At 37.8% G+C, this 16,401-nt stretch overlaps 1 protein-coding gene across 5 annotated transcripts in view; it reads left to right on the top strand.

Annotated features, from left to right (window-relative positions):
• The window catches only part of pou6f2 (POU class 6 homeobox 2), a 94,435-nt gene that overhangs the window by 4,879 nt on the left and 73,155 nt on the right, over positions 1–16,401 (top strand). For 3 of the 5 annotated variants that reach the window (XM_044104265.1, XM_044104270.1, XM_044104267.1), the window contains exon 3: positions 2,735–2,922. In XM_044104265.1, the coding sequence (XP_043960200.1) occupies positions 2,751–2,922 (172 nt within the window). In that variant the 5' untranslated portion in view covers positions 2,735–2,750. Of the gene's footprint in view, positions 1–1,894; positions 2,032–2,679; positions 2,923–16,401 lie in introns of those variants that run through there. The other 2 variants (XM_044104268.1, XM_044104269.1) reach the window with 2 other exon arrangements.

The raw sequence follows: 16,401 nt of genomic DNA, 5'->3' as shown, positions 1-16,401 counted from the left end.
ATTTAAACTTTAGACACAACCGGTGACTCCAACACTTAGCCACTCAGTGACCTGCAGTCTTCTGATGTCATGTTTTCAGCCCAACTCTGTACACATGTAACCTCACTGAAGTAGTTTCTGTAAAAGGGGATTGGTACCATGTTACCGTTACTAATGTAAAACAATTATTACCCAGTAAGAAATAAAGTTCTGGTAGAAAAAGGGCAATGTGGGCCTCTATCATATGTCACCGTCCCCACGGTAACATATGGTAGTGGCTGAATCATGCTGTGGAAATGTTACAGACGAATTTCCGATTTTTCTGATATTTATCAATAGAAAAACTGAAAAACCTTAGATAATTTTCCCTCCACTTCATAGTTTTGCAATTCTTTTTGTTAGTCTATCACTTTAGCTGACAAAATATGAAAAAAGCTTAAGGGGTATGAATACTTGTATGAGGGTCTATGACTTTAAAAAGTGATACCTAAATATATTACACAATCACTAATTGAAACCAGTGATGGAATCCTTTATAATAAAATTTTTATATTTATTTTTTTAATGTATTTTTTACAAAGGTAATAATGTTAACCCATCACCCAAATTTCTAAAACACACATCCAGTTCAATGGCAAGATTGCAAATAGGCAAAGCTCATCTTTTGGATGTAATTATGTGCTGTGTAAGATGGTGAGAGATGTGCTGCCCTGTTATCTTGCAGCCTTAGAGGCCAGTGGAAGATTAGAGCTGTGATCTCATTCCCAGCACTTGTTTGGAGTCTGTCAGGAAGAGAAATGCCAGCATTAGAGAGGTACCGCCACACTCCTGATATGATGAAATAAGGAGAAAAGGGGAAAGGGAAAAAGATGGAGGGATGGACAGAAAGGACCATGCCCTTCTCTGAAGTGTCAGTAGCTTGTTTATTCTATTTTTCATTGCAGCTGCTGGGGCAAAGATTCCCATTTTTCCTTTATTCTTTCCCCTCCACCTCCTGACAAAAAAGCACTGCTCTCATTTTTTATAGGTCTTGCAAACTCTCATGCCCCAGTGAAAATTACATTGTGAAACGGTAGAAATTTCAGGGCCTGCCTGTGCTCTCTGCTGTCCCTCGGAGCTTTCAAACAGTCAACAGACTGTGAAGAATAAATAATAAAAAACTATTGATTATTTTGATGACTGCAAGATTCAATTAGGTATTAATTTTGCCCTCCAGTGGACCTATCAAGCAACTCAAAGGAGAGGCGCTGGGCGGTGGGAGGCGGGGGGTGGGTCCGAATGCAAGCAGAGCGCGGCCAGGCTCAGACAGAGGGGAAAATGTGTTTACGGCGGCGGGCGGAGAGGCGCATCGATGTGCAGCGTCCCACATTTAAGTGCTCCGCAAATGAAGCCCTGATGAGTAGTGACATTGTTACCAGGGATATGAGTATTGACCAGTCGGCTCACGGATTTTAATGACAGCTTAAACTACTTCTATTGATTAACATTTTCATAGATTATCATGTGTCATATCAGAAAGGCCAGATTGCCGTGATGGGCACATTAAAAAGGCCCCTCTGGGCAGCAAGTCATCGACTACCCTGATTGACGCAGGGGATTGTTGATGCGCACAAAGGGTAAGGGGGGAGGAAATAAGACCCTCAACATCCTCCTTTTTCTGAGCTTATATATATATGTGCTGGTCACCTGTCCTGTGCTTAGACATATTTAGGTTGGAGCTTATTCACAAATAAGAAAGAGGGCCGTGGTTGTGCTGCGCCTCTGAGCCTGAGGTGGGGTGAACGCTGTCTGAGGAGCTTTCTAGTCAGAAGACACAAGGGGGAAGAGACAGAGGGAGGGAGAGGGAAAAGGGAGGAGGTGACATCTTCAGGGGTTTTCTTTGGAAGTTACCTCCGGCTTGAACGCGTGGTCGCAATTCAGACACAGAAAGGTTGAAGAAGCGGCTCCCGGTTGGGTGGGAAGGACATTCTGACCGCCGGGTTGTTCCATGGTGGCTTTGCTTTGAGCTTGCTGAAACCTCGTTTTTGACGTTTTCTTCTGGAGCTTGGCGAGGTAGGAAAAGTTCATTATTGGAAAGTTTTATTGAAGTGATTCCAAAATTAAGTTTCTAATATTTTAAATGTGCCCTGATTATTTTTTTAGTTATTACTGGTTCACATTGTTTTCCACTTGACCGATTGATGCTTTTTGTTCAAAAATGAATATAATTGGCTTCATGTCTTGCTTAAAGTATATATTGGCTTGTGCATCAGAGCAAGATGTCACCTTTGGTTTAACTTTATGTCCCCTAAACATGTGAAAATTGAAGTAATTAATATAAATTTTAGCTCACACACTTCCAAATTCATTTATTTGTCACCTCACTGTAAATAGCTGCCATCTCTGCTTATGGCGAAGATGAGGCACATGTCAGGTAGCGGTGAGCCCTCAGAGATGGATGTATGGGCTTTTTAGGTCTGCGGGGCACAATGGCAAAGCCACGCGATCCGTAACAGCCCTTCACCAGGCAGCAGCCAGCAGGATCAGTGGGGAAGCACCAGTCTTGGATAAAAGAGGGAGCCGAGGAGGGGAGGGAGCAGGAGAGAGAGAGGGAGAGTGATGAGTGAGCAATAGGAAGGTGAAGCTGGGGTATAGAGAGAGGGAGTAGAGACATAGAGAAGGAGTCGCTGAGGGTGAGACGCTGAAGCAATCTAACCAGGGGCTTTTTCTCTCCTTTTTCCCCCCTCTCCTCCCTGTTTCCCACCTGCGCTCCCAGCTCCCATCAGGATCCGATGATTACAGGGCAGCTGAGCAAGCCGCTGCTCTCCCTGCGCAGCGACATGAGCGCGGCAGAACTCCGGGCGGACGACAAAGCGGCCACCCCAGACAGCGATTTGAACGACGAACCCTTGCTTCTGCCCTCTGAGTCCACGGACAGAGAGGGCACTCCCAGCAAACTGTACGGTAAGTCTACTCCGCACACCTCCGGGTCCACCAATCGGCCGGCTCGACTCCGAATGAGGTCCGCTCGGAGTGGAAACACAGAGCTGCAGGAGATGGGACAGGTGCAGAGTCTGGCAGAAAACTAAGTGCATGAATGAGCAAGTTGAACTTTCTTAGTGGTTTATTGTAGAAGTGTAGAAACTCTTCTTTTCTTTTACGTAATTTTTCAAGCTGAATGAGGAAGTCTGTGTTTAATTGACTATACCCAAAATCCAATAAATTGAATATAGTTTTTGTGAATGTTGTCAGTGTTTTGTTTTAGTTTTCGATAATTCCTCCCATGGTTTATTTTTAGTAGCACCAGATTTACATAAAATCTTTTAAAAAGTTGAAATTAAAAATTTTACTCATTTTTGCCTTTACAACTCTAATAAAGTTGTGCTTCATTAGGTAGTTCCCCCCAATAAAATACAAGAAGAGTGATAATTATAATTGAAATTTATATGAAATAGGCTATAATGTAGTGCTGAGTGACATTAATATCTGTCCTCTATAGATGTATTACCTTCATAATGTAACTGAGGTTTTAATTGTTGTTCTAATATATAATTGTTGTTCTTGCAGATTAAAAATTTCATTAACAAATGCAAAATTTCTAAATGGCTACTTTGAATATCTCCTAACCAAATTAATTAATAGACAATATGTTTATATATGACTCTTTTTTTTATTAATCAGTTGTGTGGAGTGATTCAATCACTGGACCTTGTTATGAATCAATAAACCAAATGAATAAGTTAATAATCTTGAAGATTTTCTAATTAGAATTTTTAATTAAAGAAAATTTGAACCCTTAGGCCTATATTTTATGGTCATTTTTATTAGAAATATAACAAGACGACTGAAAGTTAATACAGACATGACGTTGCTTCCTGAGTATATAATTAATGTGCTGCAAAGAACAAATAAATTACTTTTGAATTTATGACTTTACTGACAAATGAATGAGTTTCCCCTCTGTAATTAAAAGATTCTAACCGTTCTTGTGACATTTTCTTTTATTGATGTGAGATTTTTTTGTACTAAGCTTTTTAATCAAAGATAATACGAAGCACTTACAGAGCTCCTTTTCTTATCTTTTAATATGTTTTATTGTTATTATTTGTAGCTTTATATGTTACTACATTTGTAAAGTGGATAATAACGACTTTAGAGTATATTTTTATGCAAACATGGCTTGTTTTCTTTCTCTATCAGAAGTTGTGTACATCCCTGCTGCCGTGCTGTGTGAAAGTGTATAATGTGTCATTCGAGAGTTTGGCATCCAATTATTTTTGTGGTGGTTATATTGAATTTACACTGCAGTAAACTGTGTGTTTTACTTGTTTGTCAGGATTTAATGAAAGTTGTTAAAAGCACTCACTTGCTGACTCTTTGTGTGTGTGAGGGCGTGTGTGTGTTTATGTTGCCTGGGAAGTGGGAGAAAGTATGCCAGAGATTCTTTGGATTGAGGTTGCCAAACATTTGAGACTGAAAAATAAACAAAGAATTTGGAGGCAGTAGAGCCAACGATTCCTCTGACTTTAACTCAGAGTTAAGCTCTCTGTTAAATTTCAGGAATAACCTCGGGCTAGTCCTCTAAACAAGGACTGCACGCTGCAGGATTTGTCTCGAACGGGTTGCAATTTGGTTTAATAAGCATCAAGTTTTTTTCTTTCTGCCTGTTCAATCAGTTTTTATCTGCCTCCTTTAGTGTTTCTCACTTAGCTTGTTTTGGGTTCTCCTTTCATATACAATGACGCCATTAGATGCTCAACTTTTTATTTACCCTACTTGTATTTATTTCTGCATAACTACTTGGAAAATTTCATACAGAAAGACCTGAAGGTGTTTGGATAAAAGGAATTAAAAACTTTTCCTAGAACAGTCCACTCTGAGATGGACGCTGCCCAGTCTGCATGTTGTTAATCTGAACCACTCCCGTTTCTGCCCGCTGTGAGCTTTGTGGGATGCTTGTCCCTGCCCAGTGGCAGAGCCTTGGGCTGTGCCAGCAGCTGGTATGGTTTGGGAACTGCTGTCCTGATGACTTGTGAAGAATTAACCGGCAAATTGTGTCCTGTGCTGGGGGGATGCACGGAAGGAAAAGAGGGGGCATTGAAAAAGAGAAACTCTGTGTTTAATAGCTTTAAAACTAGAAGATGCTTGATGTGATACTTTTTCAAGAGAATTTGTTTTCCCTCATGTGAAAAGATTTTTTTAAATTAGTTTGGTTTGTCGGCGTGAACATTTTTGAAGCATTTTTTTATTTAATGGGTTGCATTAGATGCTATGAAGCTTTTCCAAAACAAATGTTGAAAGAAAAACTTGTTTAAAAACAGAATGATTCTTTGGATGTTCTTTAAACTTCAAATCTATAAAGACATTTTATGGAATATTTTGGATAATATTATTGGTTCTGGTTGAGTTCTATATGTCAACATCTATATTTGAAATGATGCTTATACGTTTGCACAGTACTGCTTATTTAATAACCATGAATGGCACGAATATGGAAGAAATTATTCTGCAAATTTAAACCAGACTTTACTCTGTTTTCATGGTTCTCTTCATGTGGTTTCGAGCTGAGAAGAAGCCACAACATTTACATTCTTGCAGTCTTCTGGGGCAGGGTGAAGAATTAAGAGATGACGCTATCTTCTGACTCTCCTCATTGTTCACATAAATATATTTTGCACTCTGATAGAGTGATCCAGTTTCAGTATTGACAGACGCTCTAACCAGCTCACTGTGTTGTGGACCTTCAGAACAAAGTTCACAAATAGTTTAAAAAAGCTCCTTAATTTTGTTCAAATTTATATCAGATTTTATTGGTGGTGACATCTACCACACAATACCTCAACTTTAATCATTAAATAAAAAAAGTTAATATTCATAATAGTTTCATGTAATTTCCACCTGCGCTAGAAGTTATTTATTTGCATCTAACATAATTAAACTTAAAAGTTAAGTTTATTTTTTATTTCTTTATTTTAAATCTTATTTATTGCTGTAAAACAGCAGAAAGAAAGCAGGAGGTGAGGTAGGCAGTACCGTTACCTCTCTGAAGGGGGCATAAATGAGCCCATGTGCAAATCCGCCTCTGCTTTTCTTCCAACCAGAAAAAACCTAGACAAAACCACTGGCTAAAAATAAAAAAAATCAAGTGCTATGCTTCCTGAGTTTAGGTAACTTTGGAATGATCAGAAAATAATTTCGATATCCAAGCTCCAAAATCTATTTAGAAAGTGAAAAAGTTTTCACCAAACTACTTTATATTAGTGAGTCTTCAACTGGCAATTACGTTGCAATCACCTAATTGGTGATTATGCAACTGCTTCCTATTATGGGTTGCAGGTCTAAAAACTTCATATGAGATACAAATTTAGCAGAATATCAGTTTATTAGCATTCTTTATTCCTGTTAACGCCTAAACTAGGGCTTATTGCTGAAGATTTTATTTTCCAAAACAGCTTTTAATTTGTTAAAAATAAGTAGAATTTTCTAAACCAACCAGATAGTTAGTAAACTGATTTTTTCAAGTTTATACAGACTAATTCAATAAATTAGAATATTACCGAAAAGGTCATTTATTTCAGCAACTTTATCATGCAAATAAAAAACAAGATCGATTTGAGTTTTTTAATTATTTTATTGTGTTTTAAGAGATGCCTGTCCCATTTACCACCAGAAATAAGCTTCAGGTGAATGGAAACATTTATAATTGAAATCTGCCAGGCATATGAATAAGTTAGGGTTTTACTGTATACAGAGAGATTCCTCAGATGAAGGTTCACTGGATTTCCTTGACATTATCATTAAATCTGTGTGTGAACGCTAAAGTTTTCAGGCTTTTTATGAAGTTTTACCCAAAGTCTGATTAAAATGACCCAGCATGTATTTTCCTCTTTGAACCTACCGTAACAGTTGCGTCTCACAGAGTTAATGTACACCTTTCGCATTGGTGTCTTAACACTGTTCATACAGTAAGGATTTGTGGCAGTATGAAAAGCAGAAGTCAGCTGGTAGTAAACAATCGCAGCACTCACGTTTGTCTATTGTCAACCTTCCACAGCCTTCACATGCTCACTGCCGTGGTGAAAGGGTCATTCTCCTCCTAAAAGCTTGCCTGTGCAAATAGTCTTCCACTTCAGGTAACAGGGGCTACGAGGCACAACAAACATCCTGCTGCCTTGTATTTATTCCAAGTAGAAGTGGACATTAGGTGGGAAAGCTGTGGTTAGTGGGGCAAGCAATTTTTTTCTTTTTTTTTTTGTGAAAGGACAAGATGGTGTTGGATGCCTACAGTTTCTGTCTTCTCTTCTCAAGCAAATCTCCCCCCATCAAACATCAACAGACAAGATAATAAGACACTCAGAGCACAATTCTGTATTATATTCAGCAACCAAAGACTCATCTCTTGTCAGTTTGCATTTACTCTCCCAAGGATGTGACGCTTCTATCATCATGCTGTCAAAGAGAGCCAGGCTGGAAAGACAGGAGCACTCATTTCATACACTTACTGTCTGCATGAAATGGTCTGCACTTATACGGATTCTGCCAAAAATGATGGTAGATTTTCACAAAGGTCACCTAGAGACCCCCCACCACCCACTATCCCCCTTCCCAAAATGAATCTTCATTGATTTCTGGTATTGGAGGTCATTCAGCTAAAAAAAAAAAATCTGTCCACCATGGAAGGTACAACTACCCTAATGCAGTTTTATCTTATTTATTTCACTTTTTCAGCGTAATTAGACTTTACGTACAGATTGCGCACTTGAGCGGTGAAATGTGTTTCAGTTGGATTATTTAACACACAACTGAATCCTTAAAATGTGTGTAGTGCGTGTTCCTGTTTCAGACTCATTTTAAAAATGACTTCAGAAATGTAATCAAATGTTTTTCATTTTGTGCTGTCAGTATCACTTTTATTTGGAAAATAAAAACTTTAGAAAAAATTATTTTTATTTGTTTTTCTTGTTTGTTTTTGAAGTGCATGACGTTTGACAAACAAAACAGCATGAGTATGATATTTTTGGAATACTTCTAATACAAAGTTTGCCTTTCTGTAAAAAAAAAAAAACCCAAAAAACCCAGTAAGTTTAACATATTAACTGCCTAAGAACATGCTTGGTGCTATGCAGGTTGGGTTCCCAGTGTAAGAAAACTTTACGTTTCACATCGTAAAAGTCACAAAGTGCTCCACAACAGAATTTCATCAATGGAGTATAAGTAAAAACCAATAACAACAACATTTAAAACAAAAATAAATGAAAATTAGAAAAACTATGAAGGCGCATCAAGTTGCTACTATAGCATGGCTTTGAATTTTCAAAAATAAAACTTGGTCTAAGCTCCTTTAGATAAGAAGCTATATAAAGTGCAGGAGTGGCTAAAATTTAGAGATTAACATGGCCTGTCCCTTCCCAGCCTGTTGCTGCATGCTGTTGGTCAGCTGGTTGAAAAAAAGCTTTGAAAATATTTCTATATTGTGGCAAATAGAGATACAATCAGTTTCAGTTGGAACAAACACATTTTATATTTGTACAGACAAATGCTAAATGATTGATTGAAAAACAATGTGTGCGTGAAATGATGGGAAAATGTTTGTCTGCTTTTGATGTGAAAAAGAAGTTAATTTTGAAACATTTCTTGCCTTGTAATAGGTTAAGTGTGTAGCCTCGTGTGTACTCGGTAGCTGGTATGAAAGCACGCCAAAGTTTTAAAAACTAACTGTTTCAAACTAAAATTGTGTGTACTCTCTTTTTGCATACGTCCAGTGGCTTTTATAATATTAGTGATGTTGCTCTATACAAAATTATGAAAGTACAGGTACCGAAGTTAAATTATAAATGCAAAATTCTATGACTTTTTCACATGTCATACGTTATGGATACTCCTTGTGGTGGATGCAATATATACAAACACTATAAGAGAATTTTAAGTGAAGTTGGCATCAGATTTATGATGTATGATTTGATGCTAAATTACAGGACGGGTAAAGTATTTTTAAAACATCAGGACAGTTCTTTACCATCTCAAGTTGAAAATCAAATGTACCTAGCTAGATTAGCTATCTAGACCAATCATGCATATTTTGAGTATGTGAGGATGCTATATTACCTGGAGAGAACCCAGTCATGAATGGGACATGCAGAAAGACACCAGGCCAGAATTTATATGCAGCCTTTTTGCTGCAAGGCAACAATGCCAATACCTACCCCTCTGTGCAGCTCATAATTAGTTCAATGCGTACCGTAAATGGTAGAATTTTTATTCAAGATTATCATACCATGAGAATCTCATACTAGCCCATGCACAGCGCATATCTTACATAAAAGACCATCTTTCGTAGTAAAATATTTCATCTACACGTCAGACATAAAGACACACAAACGCGCACTGCTTGAGGCATGGATTCTTATTATTTTTGTGTAATCAGCTTAGTGAGCAGGATGCATGGTGGGAAAGGCTGCTTGCTAATGCAAAGAGCCTTGTAATGTTGTGTGGTGAGGTTAAGTAATAAAGAGGCGCAAACCCGGCGCTGAATGGGCCACGCCGAGTAAATAAGAGCGGATAAAGTAGAGCGAGAGGGGGGAACAAGTCTCTCCCCAGGAGGTGGATCTCATTATGGGGATTTCAGCTGCCTGCACACACTTGAAAACAAGCCTAATGCGTGCCTATAAAGCAGGTGTATTACATTTGCTAATGTACCCGCAGTGCCCATGGCTACACCAACACAATCACTGAGTGGTACGGAGGACAGGGAGAGAGGATGAGTACAAAGTGGACTTCTTGTTTTCATAACAAACAACAGCAAAGGTCATCTGGCTCCACGGATGCTTGCTTATGCAGAAATGACTTTGAGAAAACACACAAAACTTTAAAATAATTGTCAAGATAGTTCAACCCATTGCTTGTGTGATTACTTTTTTTGTATGTCTTGAATAGAAAGAAGAGTATTACATGTTCTATAGACAGCTGGGGAGAAAATAGATTGAATTTCCTTATGCATTTACTTTAGCTATGTACTTTTTTTAAGTTGAAGAATCATTTTGAAAAAAATAAATAAAGTAAATGTATGTGTAGGACATGCACCATAAGCAATATCAGCATGCCTTTCATGTAGAGCTAACAAAGAGGAATCCTGTCGACTGGCATGGACACGGTTGGTGTTGTTGAGATGTAATTGAAGCTGCAAGGGTCACATTTTCAGAATTGAAATTACAGTCTTGTCTTTGACTTGTGTGGCGTGAACCAGGAGATGCATCCCACAGCCCTCGTGTCCTTCACAAGCCTTTATTATTTATAACGTTCCCTCTTTGAGCAATGACCAGTACTAATGCATAACCTTCTGTCCTTCTGGCTGATTCGCTTCCTTTGAAACCAAAGATTGAGGCAGGAGAGGTGGGTGTATTGGGAGGATGAGGCGGGGGTGTGGGCAGGAAAAAGTGGGGGGGGGTGTGTACTATAGGGCAGTGAAGATCCAGGCTATCGAGAAGTTATTATGTTTTTTCCCTTTATATCTCAGGATGTGGAATAACACTGTGATGCTTCTTTTCTCTTGAATAGAGTTATAGGCTTCAAAGCAACACTATTTCCTGCCGTTCCTGCTTCCATTATTAGCTTGCTCCTCTAGAATAATGTGACGGGATTGGTGGAAGAGGTTAGTATGTTTCAGCCTCCACCATTCCCAACACATGAGCATACAGTCACAGCTATTACAATACTTTTCACAAATCAAAGTTTTTATTAATCATTTGGTACTAGAGTGATCCATTGTTGGATCTCAATGTTAGCAGGAACAACTGAGAATGGGGAGGGAAGAGAGGCAAAGTGGGACATTGGTCGCTGGATAGCCTGGAGGTTCAGGCTGATGTGTTGAGCATGACATGTGGGTGTCTGGCCCCCCACCTACCCACACACGACCACAAACCTTGCGCTGCTGGGCTCACGCCCCACCGGCTACTGCTAAATGTCCTGCAGTTGACCAGACACAACTCAGGAAGCTTTTTTTTTAAAAAACAAAAAACAAAATGATATACATTTAGATTTGTATTACAAGAATAATATTGCATTTTTTATTTTCTCAGAGGTGCACAATTCTGTGAAAGCAAAGTAATTGTAATGTTGTGAAACACTAAGATAATAATGAACGCAATTTTCCAGTCTTCACTCTTTTTTACTGTTACTCTCTGTAAGCTTCCGCATATTGCTCAGTAAAATCAGATGTGTGGATCAAGGACAGGGAAACTACATCCAACTAGTCAAGTATATTATTCCAGTGCAAAACAAAAAAATCGATCTTTTGAAACAATCATTCCTTTGGGTTGTGATTTAAATGTTTTTCTGTATGTTTTTTAAAAATACAAATATTACCAAATATTATATTTTGTTACATGATATAGTACAAATATTAAAATATATAAGGCATAAAGTATGACATTTTTTTAATATAAACTATATTCAGTATAAATGTGTGAATTAACATTTTATAATCATAATATGAAGTGTTATATAAATTATGAATATATTAATATAAAATATTCAAATGTTGAATATAAATACTATATAACAACTAACACGTAATAGGAAATCTAAATGCAGTGTTACTATATATATATTACAAACAAGCAAAATCTAAATGCAAAAGTTTTATAAGTCAACATATAAAATATAAACAAAACAAAAAAAAATTGATAACAAACAAGTCATATATATTATGAAATTCAGATATAATATAAACACATAAATATATTTCATAAAAAAGTAAAATAAGTCCACAATATAATACCAAATATGCTTATGGAGAACAAGATTACTAATAAAGTATCAAGACAAAATATATCAATTTAATCTATATTCAGTATGAATGTGTGAATTAAAATTTGATAATAATAAAAATGAAATGTTATATAAGTCATGAGTATAATAATATAAAATATTCAAATGTTAAATATAAATACGATACAAACTAACATATAAGAAGAAACTATTATATTTCCTATAATATAAAAATAATATAATATACATTATAGGAAAAATAACATTTTCTAGATAGAACAGTTGGTTAAAATCTAAGCATTTTTAGATGGTAAAGAACTTAACAGATGATTAAAAATAATTTATGTAAAACTTCTTGAGAGAAAAGTTTAAAACTTCAACTGTTTTCCACTTGAGGTTTGAGAAGTAGTCTCAGCTGTAGTCATATGAGTTGCAGTACTATAGACAAGGAGGAGTTAAATGACAGAGTGAGATGGAGGCCTTTTTTCATCACTTGGTGGTCAGCAGCAGAATCCTATTTACAGCAAATGTCATTTAAGTAATTTAGAGGGAGGAGCAACAGTGAAGCAGGCATCTCCTAAAAGGCTTACAGCTCTCTAAAGCTAGTCTTCATCACAGCGCCCCACCTTCTCTGATGGCTGTAAAAGGATGAGGGTTAATTTGGATTATTATTTACCTCTTTCATCCCTGAGCTAATCAGGTTGACATTGCTTTGGGAACGAGGTGGACGCTCTGTAGCAGATGTGCTCATGTGCAAAGTGTCCGTAGTCCCCTGTGAGGAGGAATACCTAAGCCCTCTTTTCCCCTTCTCTTCCTCTATCTTCCCCTCTCCATCATGCCATCCCTCCTTCTTGACCTTTGAATTTGGCATTGCCTCTTCTCACCTACTTACCTCCCTCTGGTCCCTCTTGTGCTTGTGCTGCTTCCAGCTCCACTCCAACATGAAGGGAAGAGACAGGTAAGAGCTGAAGCAGAGTACCCTTCTGTCCGAGAGCCTTTAGGTGTTGACCAATGTCTATGAGGGAGAGCTGGAGTGCTTGCATGTAGATTTCCTACTGATTCATCAGAAACTTGCAGGACACTGTTTTCTTTTGCTTTGCATTCAAAATCTTTAACTATCATAGATGCATATAATTCCTATCATCCTTTTTTCCTTCTCCTGTCCTTCCTCTTCCCCTTCTGTCCTCCTGAGTCTTTCCTCCATTGCCTGAGGCTTAATGATCACCTCAGAAATAGTCACAGAACTGCTGAAGTATAAAATCCTTTTTGTTCAGCATACTCCATGGCACCACCTCCTGTGTAATTCCCTAACTCTGTAATTCCACTTTGAGCCAGAATAATGAATGAGATAGATTTTTCCTCCCCCTGTAACGTCTACGCCCTTGCGCGGTGAGGAATCAGGTTTTAATGTCGAAGGCCGGTGGGAGATCGCTATGGCCTCCTCTCCCTCTTGGCCCTGCATTGCACTCTTAATTAAGGAAATGACAGCTCTCCTAGCTCCAGCAGTAGCTCTAATGTAGGTAATAGTGTTACAGGCAGACACTCAAAAGTCAGTCTCTGGTGATTTTCTATCCCCAGAATCACTATTGACCTATCCCAAGCAGCCTCTCCACCTCAGCCTCTAAACAGAGTATTACTTAAGTCCACAGGGAGCCATCTGACTAAGAGCACCTGGAGTTATTGGCAGCAGATTATGCTCTGTGTTATTGTTAAGGGCTTTGGTGGGGGTAATGAAACTGAGCTAAATCACAGGTGATTTGGGCTCTCTTGCATTCTACAAGGAGTTAAGTAAATCACTTTAAAGCTTGCACTTCATACTTTCTTCTGCTTGTGTGTAGCAGTAGGCTGTGGTTTGCCTGGGAGACATGAATGGCAGAGAAATGGCCCGTCTCTCTCAGCTCACTGTAATGCTAAATAATTATTTTTTCCAAGTGGTATTAGTAAAATCAATTTTTCAACATTCTGGGACACTAGGTTGTGGTTTATTGATGGAATTACACTTTGTGTGGTGCGGTTGTACTCCATCGGAGGGCTTCCTTTACACTTCAGCAGCTCAATGATACCTGTCAAGCATAAATGGGAATCCGGAGCTGATCCCAATTCACAATTTTACACTTTTGAAGCTGCAATGTAGGGATATAATTGGTCATCTTTTACTTAATGTTACAGCAAAATATTGATGCTTTGCAAATATGTCACTACTCATGTTTTAGCACAATGATGGATATCTGAAGTGAGGAGTGGGAATATTTAACAGTGTCTGTGATTGTTGCAGCCAATAGAGCGATGGCCTCTACCTGATGAAGTCATAATTTGTCTGTGGAAGTAATACACCTGGTTGGGGTTCACAGACAACAGTTGTTAATATCTAGTTTAGAAACTGGCCTATATTTTCTCCCTCCTGGCGTGTTTGTTGACTTGATCAAATTGACTTTGCCTGAATTTACTCTTTCATTGGATACAACTTAAAATTGTAAAAACGACCCGTTTTATTCATACATAGTAGGTTACATGATTATGGGGCATTTTCTCCATGCTTGCGAATGATTAAATATGCACCATTGCAAAATGCAATTTTGTATTCCTACTCATCCTTACAAATGAAGTACATGTTCGTTGATCTTCTTACCTTGTAAAAAATGTTTGGTGCCAGCCCACAAATGCATTGAGTTCTGCAAGTCCTTAGGATTGTTTCAGCTATTTATCGCTGTCTTCTTTCCTCATCAAAAAATATGAAATAAAATGACTAGTTTTGTTTGTATCCTGGCTTGTTTGTGCAGTCTATACGCAGCCATGTTTGACAATTGTGACTGTGGAATCAACTAAATATCAACTGTTTGACGCGCTTTACAGGAGTTAATGATTTCTGAAGAGCATGACATCATCTGCAAAGGGTCAATAGCAAAAAGATGCCATGTTGAATTCTGCAATGATGATATTAAAAGATGGCAAAGATGCCAGAAAAACCTGGTTGACATAGCTGTATGAGTTACATTGAATGGGTTTTTGTGTAAAACAATAGAAGGAATGTTGGGGAAAGCTATATTCAAACTGTGGGTGCGGGGGGACAATAATTAGTTAAATAAGGGGGACGGGTCCCCTTCACACTCACTTAATTATTGTGATTCCTATGCTTGATGTGAGCTTTAGCATCTCGGTCAAGTAAATCTGTATCATGTGTGGGGATCAGCAGTAGAGAAGCACTTTTATATAAAAATTGTCCACAGATGGCCTTTGAAATAGAATACCCTGCCCTTTTTTAAATTTAATCGCTATAAATTTGGGGTTTAGCATGTGTATGTATATATAGTAATCATGATTGTTATTCAATATCTTATGCAGTTTGAATTTTGCTCAAAACGTTTTGATGTATACAAATAAGAAGTCTTAAAATATAATTTAATCTAAAATGTATTCATATAAAAGATAACAACTTAAAATATGTCCTCTTAATATGAATGCACCTGAATACAATTTTCTTCAATTACAAATAATGAACTTGAATGTTCAAGATGTCATTATCAAATGCAAATTTGCCTTAGAAGCAGGAGGAACACCTGCTGCTCCAGGTGTTCCTCCTGCGGCTGGGATGCAAAACAAGTGATGACAAAGGTGCTCACCGTATTCAAAAGCTTACAAAATTCAAGCAAGTTTTTTTTTTTTTTACCCACTGCAGAATGCTATAGGATGGAGAAAAACAAGGTATCAGAAGCAGTCCATGAGAGATTTTGGACCATGTTGACTTGATATGATCATATAGACGCTGCAGATCTGTTAGCTTCATAACCTCGAAGAGAATCTTCCTTTTCACTACTTCTCCAAGGTGGTCTGACTGTTGAAGCCATCAGAATACAGTGATTTCATTGTGTTGTTTCAAGAAACCTGTTTGACTTGATCTGAGCTTTGTAGCATAGTGCTATAAGAAAATGGGTGCATTGTAGTCAGAAAGAGATGGATATGGTCAGGAGCCGAGGAACGTGTTTAAATGATCAAGCATTGGTATTATTGGGTCTAAAATGTGTTAAGAAAATATCCACCAAACGATACCACCATGACGTATTAATGCATTTCATTTTCTTTCAAAGTTGATTTGTCTAATTTTGGTAAATCTATAAAAATTGTAGCTTCAGTTTCTTGTACTTAACAGCTGCGAGTGGCACCTGGTTTGGTCTTCTGCTGCTGTAGCCCATCTGCTTCAGGATTTAACATGTATTGTGTTCAGAAACTGCTGCTCACTAGATATTTTCCCTCATGTTTTTTTGTACTGTTCTCTATTAATGGTTGTGTTTATTTGAAATATCTCTAAATCAACAGCACTTTGCACTTTTAATGTTGAAATCATAATTTCATCTGGCCCACCTTTGCTTTGTGTTAACCTGAAATCATTTCACTCAGCAAACAATTAGTAATGTAATTAAATTTGATTCTTTAATCCTTTTGAAATTTTAGCATTAGTTTTATGGATTACATTTCAAAAGAGAGAGGCAGAAGAAAGAGAGGGGAAAAAAATGACCGACAGCAACTTAATAGCAAACTCATGCACTCAGCCAGACATTTTCAAAAGGCCCATTATAAAAATGGGGGCCGGCTGTTCAGTGTGAATAGCTCAAATCGTTACCAGGGCTCTCTCTCATACATTTGACAACTTACATAATGCATTTCCACTAAAATAGCTTA

Source organism: Gambusia affinis, linkage group LG21 (genome assembly GCF_019740435.1).
Source record: "Gambusia affinis linkage group LG21, SWU_Gaff_1.0, whole genome shotgun sequence".
NCBI lineage: Eukaryota > Metazoa > Chordata > Actinopteri > Cyprinodontiformes > Poeciliidae > Gambusia > Gambusia affinis.
Note: the sequence above shows the minus strand (reverse complement) of the source record. Positions and strands in the feature narration are given on the sequence as shown.